At 41.6% G+C, this 12,805-nt stretch overlaps 1 protein-coding gene across 2 annotated transcripts in view; it reads left to right on the top strand.

The window, feature by feature from the left end:
- KIF13B (kinesin family member 13B) overlaps positions 1-12,805 on the top strand; it is a 127,029-nt gene that overhangs the window by 77,361 nt on the left and 36,863 nt on the right. For both annotated transcript variants that reach the window (XM_027904446.1, XM_027904447.1), the window contains exons 17-25: positions 752-962; positions 3,798-3,960; positions 4,963-5,109; positions 5,568-5,717; positions 6,353-6,481; positions 7,758-7,928; positions 8,849-9,006; positions 9,979-10,111; positions 11,141-11,275. In XM_027904446.1, the coding sequence (XP_027760247.1) occupies positions 752-962; positions 3,798-3,960; positions 4,963-5,109; positions 5,568-5,717; positions 6,353-6,481; positions 7,758-7,928; positions 8,849-9,006; positions 9,979-10,111; positions 11,141-11,275 (1,397 nt within the window). The remainder of the gene's footprint in view (positions 1-751; positions 963-3,797; positions 3,961-4,962; positions 5,110-5,567; positions 5,718-6,352; positions 6,482-7,757; positions 7,929-8,848; positions 9,007-9,978; positions 10,112-11,140; positions 11,276-12,805) is intronic.

The raw sequence follows: 12,805 nt of genomic DNA, 5'->3' as shown, positions 1-12,805 counted from the left end.
TATATAATCTATAAAGATATATAAATATAGGTAAGAAATATATAAAATATATAATACATGTCGTATGTGTGTTAATGTATAAAATAAATATATTAAATATAGAATTTTTGTAAAATATATAAATGTAGATAAGAAATGTACTATAAAATAGACAAATATATAAGAAAAATATAATAAAAGATAATAGATAAGAAATATATGTTATATAAAACATATATAATAAATAAATATTAATACTATATGTAAAAATATAAATATGTACAAGAAATATAACTATATGTAAAATATGTAAATATATAAGAAAATATAATAAATAAAATTTCAATAGATAAGAAATAATATATAAAAATATATAATATACATTAATATATAAAACAAATATATATTAATGCTATATAAAAATATATAACTGTGTGTAAAATATAAATATATATAAGAAATACAGCTATATGTAAAAGATATACATATATATAAGAAACTGCTAATATATAAAATATAACATATATAAGACATATATAAGAAATATATAATATATAATAGTTGTAGTATATGTTAATATATAAAATAAATGCTATCTATTAAATTTTTAACTAGAAGTAAAACATAGAAATATTTTAAACATTTTAACATAAGTTACAACAAAAACATAATCTCTTCCTCTGTGATAACCGTGATTCCATCACGCATCCCAAGGGCGCTCCCTGACACGGATTTCACTGTGCCACCTTCTTCCTTTCCCGTTCCTGCTTAGATCCCATGCAGTCCATCCTGCAGAGCCTGGAGCAGCAGCACGAGGAGGAGAAGAGATCTGCTCTGGAGAGGCAGAGGCTGATGTACGAGCACGAGCTGGAGCAGCTGCGGAGGCGGCTGTCGCCGGAGAAGCAGCATTTCCGCAGCATGGAGCGCTTCTCCTTCCACTCTCCCAGCGCCCAGCAGCGCCTGAGGCAGTGGGCAGAGGAGAGGTGGGTCAGCACATCCCACCAGCCAGCGGTGCTGGGGCAGAGTTCTCCAGTGCTGCTGAATTTTGGAAGGTTTTAGCACCTTAAAGCTCATCTCATTCCAACCCCCTGCCATGAGCAGGGACACCTTCCACTTGAGCAGCTCCAACACCTCCGGAATAATCAGATTTATAATGGTGGAAAAGCTGAGAAAGAATGAGTTCCTGCTTTGTGATTAAGGACAAACTCTATCCTGTTCAGCAACAAATTTGACTAAAGACGAGGTGATTGGAAGAAGTTTTGAGACTCCCATATGAGTTTGTTCTTCTGTGGGTCGTGACTCAGCTGCTGGAAGGTTGTTTTTCCTCTTGGCTTGGGTCTGTCTGACCTGGCAACCACAGGAGTGCAGAAAGAAAAGGGAGTAAGAGGATGATACAAAGAATTTTAAACAAGAGCATTGCCAAAACAGTTTAACAACCACAGAGGGCTCACTGTCCTCTCTGCCTCCTCCTGATGTTATTTACTTCAGCCCCTCTGTGTTTTTTTCCAGTATTGCTGGCAAAAAGAGCAGCAGTGGAAGGAAGATGAAAGGTACCCTAAATCAATGAGTATAAAAAAGAGATTGTCATGAGAAAATACAAATCTAATATAAAGGGCTAGCAAAGCAACTTTTGAAGTAGAAAATGTTTGAGACAGTCTAACAAGGTGTGTGGCTGGAATATTCTGTGGTTCCAAATTTCTGTGCTGCACAGTTGACTCTCTCTCTCAGACTTGCCAGGAGGGCCAGTGAGCAAGTGGGTCATGTTGTCTGAATAAACCTTTCTCTGTAAGATGGAACATCCACAGCTGTGGTGGGAAGGCTCTGGAATGAGCCACACAATAGCTGGCTGTTCAGCAGATGCATGGAGAAGCCTCCAAAGCCAGCAGTATCCTAATTTTAATACTGCTAAATTCATAGTGATAATTCTTTTTTCCAAAAGAAATTTAGTTCACTTGATTTTTGTGTTAAAAGTCACAGAATGGTTTGGGTTGGAAAGGACCTGAAAGCTCATCCATTCCATCCCCTGCCACAGGCAGGGACACCTTCCACTATCCCAGGTTGTTTCAAGCCCCATCCAACCTGGCCTTGGACAGCTTCTCTGGGCAACCTGTACCAGGGCCTCACCACCCTCACAGAGAAGGATTCCTTCCCATTATCCCATCTAACCCTGTCCTGTTTCAGTGGGAACACATTCCCCCTTGTCATGTCCCACCATCCCTTGTCCAAAGTCCCTCTCCAGCTCTCCTGGAGCCCCTTTAGGCTCTGGAAGGGACTCTAAGGTCTCCCTGTATCCTCTTCCCCTGGTGATCACCCCCAGCTCTCTCAGCCTGGTTCCAGAGAATAGGGTTTCCAGCCCTTGGAGCATCTCCATGGTCTCCTCTGGACTCACTCCAGCGTCTCCATGTCCTCCTGATGTTGAGAGTCTCAGAGCTGGAGACTGGTGTGTTGTGCAGGACAGTGTCCAGTGCTTTGCACAAGTTCAGGTGGTTGATATCAGTTGCTCTTCTCTCATCCCTCACCTCAGTATTCCCATTGTACAGGGCCACCACATTTGTCAGGCATGATTTGCCCTTAGTGAAGCCACACTGGCTGTCACCAGTCACCTCCTTATCTTCCATGTGCCTTAGCACAGCTTCCAGGAGGATTGGCCAGCCTGCAGGTCTCTGGGTCTTCCTTATTTCCCTTTTTAAAATCAGGAATTCTGTTTCCCCTTTTCCAGTCAGTGGGAACTTCACCAGACTGCTGCAGCTTCTCAAATATGATGGACAGTGTCTTAGCCACTAAATCTATCAGTTCCCTCACAATCCATACGTGGATTTCATCAGCTCCCATGGATTTGTCCTCCTTTATGTTCCTTAGGTGGTCTCAAACCTGATCTTCTCCTGCTGTGGATGGTTCCTCATCCTCCCAATCCCTGCATTCGCCTTCTATAACTTGGATGGAACACGACTGATGGTGAAGACCAAGGCACTGGTACTGTTGAGTACCTGAGCCTTCTCCATGTCCTGGGTAACCAGGTCTCCTGTTTCTTTCCAAGAGGTCCCACATTTTCCTTAGTCTTCCTTTTCTTGTCCTTGACATCCCTGGCCAGGTCTAATTCTGTCAAGACTTCAGCTTTCCTAACCTGATTCCTGTCTGCTCTGATGGGTTCTCTTTATTCCTCCCAGGCTGCTTGTCCTTGCTTTCACCCTCTGTGGAATTCATTTTCTGTTTGAGTTGGTCCAGAAGCTCCTTGTTCATCTGCACAGACCTCCTGGCATTTTTAGCCTGACTGCCTCTTCCTCGGGCTGCATCGCTCCTAAGCTTGGAGGAGACAATCCTTGAATATCAACCAGCTTCCTTGGGCCCCTCTTCCCTCCAGGGTGTTATCCCATGTGATTCTACCAAGCAGATCCCTGAAGAGAGCAAAGTTTTCTCTCCTAGGTTCATGAGCTTGCCTAAGGATCTGGAATTCCCACCATTTCATGGTCACTGCAGCCCAGGCTGCCCTTGAGCTTCGCATTCCTCACCAGCCTCTCCTTGCTGATGAGAACAGTGTCCAGCAGGTCAACTCTCCTCCTTGGCTCCTCTGTCATTTGGAGAAAGAAGTTACCACCAAGACATTCCAGGAACCTCCTGGATTGCTTATGTCCTGTTGCATTTTCCCTCCAACAGATACCAGGGTGGTTGAATTCCCTCCATTATAATGTCACCAGTCCCTTCCCTCCCTTTAATCCTCACCCATAAGCTCCCAGTTGGCTCCTCATCCCTTTGTTTTGCACCCAGTTTCGGTACTTAAATATCATGATTTTTCCTGTCTCCCACTCCCCTTCTTTCAGAGAAGAAATGTTGACCCACAGCCTGAGGAAGCTGCGAGAGCAGATTGTTAAAGCAAATTTGTACGTGAGAGAAGCCAATTTTATTGGAGAGGAACTGGACAAGAGGACGGAGTATAAAGTGACCCTCCAGATCCCGGCTTCAAGCCTTAATGCCAACAGTAAGGTAAGGTCACCCTCGTGGGATTAAATTGTTGTTTAGTAAGTTTGTCTCTCATTGTTCATATTTCTTTTATTTTGATTTTATTGATGGAGAGATTAAATGACGTGCATTAAATATGGCTCTGTCGGTCCACGCTACATCCTTATATTATTTTAGACCATGAAAATCCTGTAATGTGCCATAAATGATAAATGCAAGACCTTTCCACTGGTCTTCACACCTGCTTCTGTTGCAGAGTGACGAAATCTGTGCAGGTTGGGTACCACCTATTTCAAGTATTTACCATCATTTTGTGGACATTTGACTTTGCATCATCCCAGTGAGCTGTGAAAATTCTGCCACCCCCATTGTGGAGGGAGCACCTGGAGCAGAGAGGATTTGGATTATTTGTTCTCTAGCATCTTAGAAATTTTGGAAGGAGGGAGCTGAACCCAGACTTCCCTGTCTCAGCCTGGCTGCCTAAGCTGGTGTTATTTCTGTGCTTCAAGTCAGTATTTTGGCGATACTCAGGCCATTGTTAGTACAGTGCATGGATTTTGCTCCAGGTTTATAATTTTTATCAGTTGTTTAAGAAGTTTTTTAGAAGTTTTTCTCACAGCCCTCTGGAGAAGACACATCCAGAAACAGGATGCTGAAGGGGGTTAAGTGTCTGCACTAATTGAAAGTTGCAGGCAGTAGTAACTTTAGCTGGAACTCCAGGCCTGCTGTAACTTGAGGATATTTGTGAAATGCTTAAATGTTCCCATTTCTAACACTTATACAAGGTGAAAATCCAGGGAAACTAGTGCCTGCAGCTGTGATTAGATTCCCAGTTAAACTGAACACAAATACACTGTGACAGCTGAACTCAGAGTCTGTCACGCTCGGATTTGGTTGCTCAAGCCAGAACAAAAGAAAGAAGAGACTTTTCCCAAAGATATTCTCAACTTTGTGTTAGTTTTAAACTGTTTTTGCCTTGCTGTGACACACAAATGCCTCACTGATACCTCTTTCGTTGTTTCCCAGAGAGGTGCAATTCTCAGCGAGCCTGCTATCCAGGTGAGAAGGAAAGGGAAAGGCAAACAGATTTGGTCACTGGAAAAGCTGGAGAATCGACTGGTGGATATGAGGGATCTTTATCAGGAGTGGAAAGACTGTGAGGAAGACAACCCAGTAAGTAGAAATCAACTCCAGTCGTTCTGATGGAATTAATATCCCTGTTAAATTTTCAAGAGGGGGGTTGGGTGGAGGTGAGGAGTGAATATGGAAAGAGCTAAGTTTTCCTGAGGTTTTGCTTTTCCTGGTACTGAAGGGATCTTCAGCATTTCATTTAACACTTATCTTGTCACTTTGATGCCTGTTTGCATGCATAGTTTGGTGACAGAACAAAGCACGTAATAAGAAGCAGTAAGTAACACAACAGCAGTTAATGTTCAGGAATCTGACAAAGTTAAGGGGAACTTGCTGAGAGTGGGCCTTATCCAAAGTAAAATTCTTTTCCATTCTTCCTGTGATCTAATCATCTAATCTGACCTCTTGCTTGAGCCCCTTTTTCTTTCACCAGGCTGGTTGTGCAACACTCTGGGAAGTGTTTCATGAGAAGTTTGGTTTCCTTGTGAACTTGCTTGCAGGTGATGAGATCTTACTTCAGGAGAGCTGACCCGTTCTACGACGAGCAGGAGAACCACAGCCTTATTGGAGTAGCCAATGTTTTCCTTGAGTGCCTGTTCTATGATGTGAAGCTACAATATGCAGTTCCAATCATCAATCAGAAGGGAGAGGTTGGTCATTCTCCTATGATCTGTCCTTAGTCAACTGTTTAATTACAGCCTGTGTGCCTTATTATCAGTATATGGTAAAATACTTTCCAGTTTTGTGTGCACAAGCTCTCTGCTAACAATGTGGAATTACTCAAGTCCTATAATACCTGGCTGTTGCTCTGAATCCCAGCACAGTGACTGTGAAAGGAGAAGGCTTTGTGAGCATCTTTTTGAGTGAAATAGCCTCAGATAAACAGTAGAACAAGCATGAGCTGTAGCTCCACTGGTTTCACTGGCTGCCATCAAGAGTAAGTTTTTAAATATATATTGTGAGAACAACTTCAGAGGCAGCAGAGCATCCCAGACAACATCCCCTGTGCTCTGCCTCATGTGTGCACTTTGCAGACTCTCTAGAGACTGGTTTGAAGGTGAGATTGTTCCCAAAGTCACTCCAGTTGCTGATTTCTTTATGGTTTTTACAACAAAGGCTCTTTGATTCTTACTCCGATGCAAGTTCTTCGTGTGGTGCAACAAATGCAATAAAAAACTGATAAAATGTTGGCTGCTTACAGACTAGAAACAGCAGTGGTTGTAGAAGGGGATGAACTTGTCGCTATTTTCTGGCACACAAGTAATTTTTACTCCTCTCTTACCAGGTGTCAGGTCGCCTCCACGTTGAAGTTGTTCGAGTGAGTGGAGAGATCGACGACAGGCTGGTGGGAGGTGAGGACAGTCCTGACTGTTCCAGTGAAAACGACGTTCAGGAGAGAAAACTTGTCTGCAGGGTGAGTTCCAGCTGTATCCCACTATCCCACCCTCTGAGCAACCTTCTCTCTTTCCATCCCAAGTCTTAAAGGACTTATTGGCTTCTTCTGGCTGTTGGATGTCTCTTTGTAACCTGGTTTTGTTTCTGGAGAGGCTGAAATAATGCAAGATAATTAGATGGGGTTTAGTCCTTTTATTTAACTGTGTTTAAATGCTAAAATCTCACCCCAGGAAGTTTATTGCAGTCTTGGAAGCCATGGCAGATCTGTGTCCTAGGATTGGGGCTGTAATAGTTAATTGAAAAGGAGTCACAGAATGTGATAAACTCCCATTGTTTTGTGAATCATTCTCTCTCAGTGTTTCTTTCTCTAAATATTAAATATTTTGTGAAATTTATACAGGGTGTTTATTACTGTTAGTAATAAAAAGAAAATTAATAGGAAGTATTTACCAGCAGTTCTGTGCTGTAGTAAAACACAAGGTAGACCAAGCTACAGGTAAAAAAGGCAAGAGGCCAAAAGAATTGGAGGGATTGATCCCCAACCTTACTGACTTCTGGACAATATGAACAATTTGGGAGAAATTGTACTTTTTTATCCCGTTCCACAGAGCTTCATGGATGGGGCATTGTGGAAGGAAACATTCCCCTGAGGATCCTGAGTGCTGACTTACTATGGAAGTCTTAACTAATTTGATCTTAATTTGACAAATGGAGAATAGAGGTTTATTGAAAACGTGGTTAATTTGATGGCCTTGTTTAGATCAGAATGAGTATTCAAAACCTTTTGTTTCTATTTGGCTTTAGTTTTGAAAAAGAGGGGACAGGCTACTTTTGTCTTGTTGGGGTTGGTTTTGTGTTGTTTCCTGCATCACGGAATAAAGACAAGCAGTATTTTAAACCAAGGATTTTTGAAGAATAAAGGAGCCAATTTTGGTGGAAATCTGAGATTTTTATTGTGTTCCTCTTCAGTGCCAATGTTTTTGGTGTACACTTCACCGTCAAAAAATAACAAAATGTTGCGGTGTGTTTGTAAAATTCATCCCTTCAGTTTTTACTCCCAAGAAATATGAGCCTGGTGACATCTAGTGACAGTGTTCAGCTGCTGCCCTCAAATATTGTCTCCAATGAGTATCAATGCAGGAATTCTGTTTTCTAATAGTTTTTGCCTTGCTGTTTTAATTTTTTTTTTGTTATCCTTTGCAGTGGAACAAACTAACATTGTCCTACCAGGAGATATTTTTCATTCCATGCCTGATGAGTAAATGCTTTTCCTGTGTTTCTCATCTCTCTTCTAGATTAAAATACTTCAAGCTACAGGTTTGCCACAGCACCTCTCCAACTTTGTGTTCTGCAAATACACATTCTGGGATCAGCTGGAGCCTGTCAGTGTTGCACCTGAGGTGGATCCTTCCCAATCTTCCATCAGCAAGGAGCCACGGTGCATGGTGGTCTTTGATCACTGCAATGTAATTAAATTTCCTGTTTTATTAATGAAGCTCTAAGGCAGGCAAAGCAGGTTTATGCTTCTGTAACACTTTTAGTTGCCTCTTTGCTCACACTGTAATATTTCAGGAGGTTGGTAGCCTACTAATACCATTTTTAATAAGGAGTTAAACATCTTCAGAGTCCATTTAAGTTTGATTCTTCTACGCTGTTCACCCGGACAAAAGTCAGAGGTGAAGTGAATTAATAAAGGAAAACATCTGTTCAGCAGAGGGATTTAGGTTCAAGTTTACCCACAGTAAAAATTCAGTATGATTAGAGGACATATTCATGTAAGTCCATTCGATGTTTATAACTGAGCTGATCACTCTACACTGATGTAATGGAGAGAAATGTCCCAATCCTGGGACATGATCCCTGTTATCCTGATGTTGAAGTTGGATTGTTAGAAGTTAGAACAGGCTATTTCTTCCCGTTGCCTTTGGAGCAGCTGAGTGGAGGCATCTTTAATAGGGACATCTAAAGTCAGGGTTGGATGAATCCCAGCCAAATCACCCCAGATCTTCTCATCATGTTCTATCATTTCTCATTACAGTGAGCAATTTATTCCACTTATCATTCATGAAATAGATATAACACCTTCTGATGAGTTTTGATTTTCAGATGCTGAACATTGGAACATATGGTTTCATTATTTTTGAACCAGGCTTGGAACAGCCTGTGGTCATTTTTCAGCTCTTTATAGACTTTAATCTTTAGAAAATCATGTACCTTTGCTTTGCCTCCTGATCTTACAAACTGAGGTGGCAGCTCTTCCTTTCCTCTAAATTGTGTTTTGGGCACCAGGGTGACTTTATTTAAGTGCTTATACTAAAGTCAAGGCAGTAAATCTCACAGCCTAAAGTCGTGTAGCCACAGTCATCAACCCATTTGTCCCTCACAGGAAGTTTCTGTCAATATTTCTGAAGACTTCATGGAACACCTCTATGATGGTGCTTTGGCCATTGAGGTTTATGGGCACAAGCAGAGCGGTGACCGCAAAAATCCAGCCCTGTGGGATTTGGGAATAATTCAGGCCAAAACACGCAGCCTCCGTGACAGGTAAATATGGAAAACGGATCCTTAGGTTGGAATTGTGGAGAAATCACTGGCTGAGGTGCCTGGTTTTGAAACAGGCTTGGGGTAAGGAATCGAATTTTGAACTGAAGACCGACGGGAATCCATTAATTCTTGGCCATGAAATGCCCTCCCTGTAATGCTTCCACTGGAACAGTTGTATTGCTTATTGTCTCAGTTGGAATAAATATGCAAACAATATGGTAATTCAGCCTGAAAGAAGAGGTTGCTTGTTTGCTGGCAGCCAGTTGTGGTCCCAAAAATAAACTTGTAGTAGCATTTTTCTTAAATGTGAGTTGTTTTGCCTCTCCAATTAGAAGGCAGCTCTGCATCTTAATTTATTGGCAGTTATTTCTCTTTTTACTTCCAGCTTGTGTTGAGCACGTTGAGTATTAAGCTGTATATGGGGAAGTTTAAAAGGAAAGTCAGGGATATATGGCAAAGAAAAGATGGGAAAACATGCCATAAGATACTGAGTTATGTTTGGTAGCTGAGCAGTGAGTACCTCTGTCCTTTTAAATTTTGAAGTTCTACAGAAGTGGCCATTTCTTATTTAAGCTCCTTGGAAGAGTTGGAGAGAAGGCAGTGATATGATGAAGTTCAGGGGAGTGCTCTGAATCTTGAAAGCTTGTGAGACAATGTCATAATTCATTCTGCTGTTCTCCTGGGTACATCTGATTGCCCTGACAACACTGGGCTTCTGTGGCAGGAGTTGAGGCCAGAGCTTAAAATGTGGGATTGGGGTTTGTGTTAGAATCAAGAAAAGGCTTAATTCTGGTGTTTGACTAAAATACCTATCAGGAAAATTTGTAAGTACCCTTACATACTCACAAATGGTCCTTTGCTGCTTCAATCTGCAGCCTGGGCTAATGCTTTGGGTTTTTTTTTTTCCTTCCTTTTTTTTTCTCTGGGGAAAGAGAACCCCCAAAAAACCCCAGTATTTGACTTGTTCTGCAGGTGGAGTGAAGTGACCCGCAAAGTGGAACTCTGGGTTCAAATTCTGGAGCTGAATGAGAATGGGGAATATTGCCCAGTGGAGGTGACTCCTGCCAAGGATGTCAGCACAGGAGGCATCTTCCAGCTCAGGCAGGTAAGGTGGCGTGGGCAGGGTTTCAGCTGTGGGAAAAAGCACGTGGAAAGCTCAGAAACTTGTATTTTGTGTGGGGAAGGGGTCACATCCAAGGAGCTGTCCAAGCTCAGGTCCAAAAGATGAGACTGTGTAAAACAGATACAAGGTGCAAGAAAGTGGAGTCCCTGTGCCAGTGTGAAAAATTCAGCTGTAAAGGTGATCAAAAGCTTCCCTGGAATCTTTTTGCCCTGTTCTGTGATAGCACCTGGTAGAAAGGACACCAGTCTGCACTGAACTTAATTATTTTTTAAAGAGGTCCAGAGTTCCCTTTTATTTGATCCTTCCAGCCAAGCAGTCCTTTGTTCTTGGAATTCTACATGCATTAAATTGTTAATGCTTAACTGAATGGTTAACATTTTTAAATGATAAGCTATTGCCCAGAGAACACAGGGAATTAGTAAAAGTCAGATACAGGCTGCACCTCTGACCTTGCCAACTCCTTTGATTTTTATTTTCTTTATCATTATTATTTTTTTTTCTTTTTTTCTTTATGGTTTTACTGCAGAGCAGTTGCTTTGCTGCACTGATAGCATCAGTGGGTCAGAATTTTCAGTCGGGGAGACCAGAGTCAGGAAAAGTTCACTGAAATTCCAGTAGCTCACCAAATTATTTACACTCCTCTTTTGAAGTTAGGGAAGAGATACTATTTTCCACCTTCAGAAGTATTAAAAATAAAGTCCTTTAAGTGTGTGCTTGAAAAACCCTCCAGAAAAGTAAATGGGGGAGTTGCTGAATGCTGAACTATTTCTCTTTTTTTTCTGTAAATACATAAATCCTGTAAACATAAATCAACAGAAGGGGGATCTCTTGAACACTGGGTCATTGGGATTCCAAAACTCACCACTTTGTTCTTCCCAAAATAAAAAAATAGAATGGTTGCTTGCCAGTGGCTGCCAGTAGAGGTCTCTCTGGAATTAAGCTTTCAGCACTTTATATTCCTTTTTTTTTTTTTTTTTCCCCCCAAGCATTTCAAATTGTTCTTTTGGGCAGGGACAATCCCGACGGATTCAGGTCGAAGTGAAATCTGTGCAGGAATCTGGGACCTTGCCACTGATGGAGGAGTCAGTATTGTCTGTTGGCATTGGCTGTGTTCAAATAAAACGGGTCAAGTCACAAAACTATCAGGTGAGAGTGAATATTTCATGTCAGGTCTGGCTGTTTCTGAGACATGTAAAGCCATAAACTGATGTTTATGTTTGCTGCAGTTGGAGTCAACTCCGTGTGTTTTAAGTTTGGGGTTGGTTTGGGGGAATATTTTTTGAGACTACTTGAATGTATAAATTGAGGTCAAGATGAATTATCAGAACTGCTTTGATGGGGGGTTTAAGGGTTATTCAGGAGTTTTAAGTTTAAAGCTCTGTCCTTCAGAAAGTCCTTAATCAAGATCTTAATCAAAAATCATTTTCCCTGGCAAAAAGACCACCTTCTGGGTCTTTTCTGGTTTTGGTTGGTGTTTTTTTTTTTCTCTATCCTTAAACACCACAGCCTTAACACACCACTCAAAGAAGAAAAGAAAATGCCAACGTTGCTAAAATTCATTAGGAGTTTGTCCTGTGGTTTGTACTGCAAATATTAGACATGGCAGCGATTTTAAGCAAGTATTCAAATTAAAATAAACCAGTAGAACATATATTCAAATAGTGTCCAGTTACAAATGTTAGAATTACATGAGCAAGTTGTGGCCCACAGTATGTGCTGGTCACTTGTTTGACAGCCTCACACACAACTGCACCTCATGTTAAACAGCAAATACATGGATCTCTTTTTAGGAATCACCCTCTTGAAGTGCTCCCATCGGTTTCTGGTGCAGTCTGATTTTTTTTCCCCCAACAGATAAATTAAAATTCCATCACTCCTTGGAGTTAAGAAGCCAAAATCTGGTGCAACAGAACGAGAAAGTCTGTGGGCTTGTTTGATGAACTACCCTGCTTGAGACAAGGCCAGCTAAATGTCAAGTAGTTTATGGAAAACTGGGAGATGTCCCAAAATGTTTACGCTTTTACAGAGTATGATTCAATCCATGTCTGCTCCCCCTTTTTTTTTTCTGAATTATTATGGCTTTTTCTTTGAGATTGGTGCTTGGGTTTTTTGTTGCCTCTTAACCTGAGCATTCCCTTCCCCATATGTGTCAGGGGTGAAATAAAAAGGGGAATTTTTTTCCTACTTTTGCAGAAATCTCCCTTTCCAGCAGCACCCTGAGCAAATTATTGCTGTTATTCGCCATTATTCTTCTCCTAGTGACTCTGCCTTTCCATCAGAGCAGTCCCTCATACCCACATTTCCTTCCTATAAAATAAGGAAACTCCTGAATGGAGCAAGTTTCCCTCCTGAGACAGAATGATTGATTCTTCCAAATTTCCCTTGAGAGCTCTCACAGGTCCACAATGTACAAGTGCCCCTTTTAGCCTGGTTTGTAAGGACAGGTCCCAGGTGAGCATCCCCTCTGCCTCACCCTGCGAATTCCTGATCCATTGACCACCTTCAACCTCATCCCACAGAGCTGCCAATCCCCAAAATTTTTTTTTTCAAAAAGAAACACTTAAAACTCCACATGAGAGAGAGGGAGACCAGTGAGTTGTGCCTGACACTGATAATCCCCATGGGAAAGGGCCAGGTTTTATTAGCCCTGCTGCTCACAATGGCCTTCAGACCTGA

Source organism: Empidonax traillii, unplaced genomic scaffold, assembly GCF_003031625.1.
Source record: "Empidonax traillii isolate 1590-97213 ecotype Southwest subspecies unplaced genomic scaffold, ASM303162v1 scaffold1060:size1239554, whole genome shotgun sequence".
Lineage (NCBI taxonomy): Eukaryota > Metazoa > Chordata > Aves > Passeriformes > Tyrannidae > Empidonax > Empidonax traillii.
Note: the sequence above shows the minus strand (reverse complement) of the source record. Positions and strands in the feature narration are given on the sequence as shown.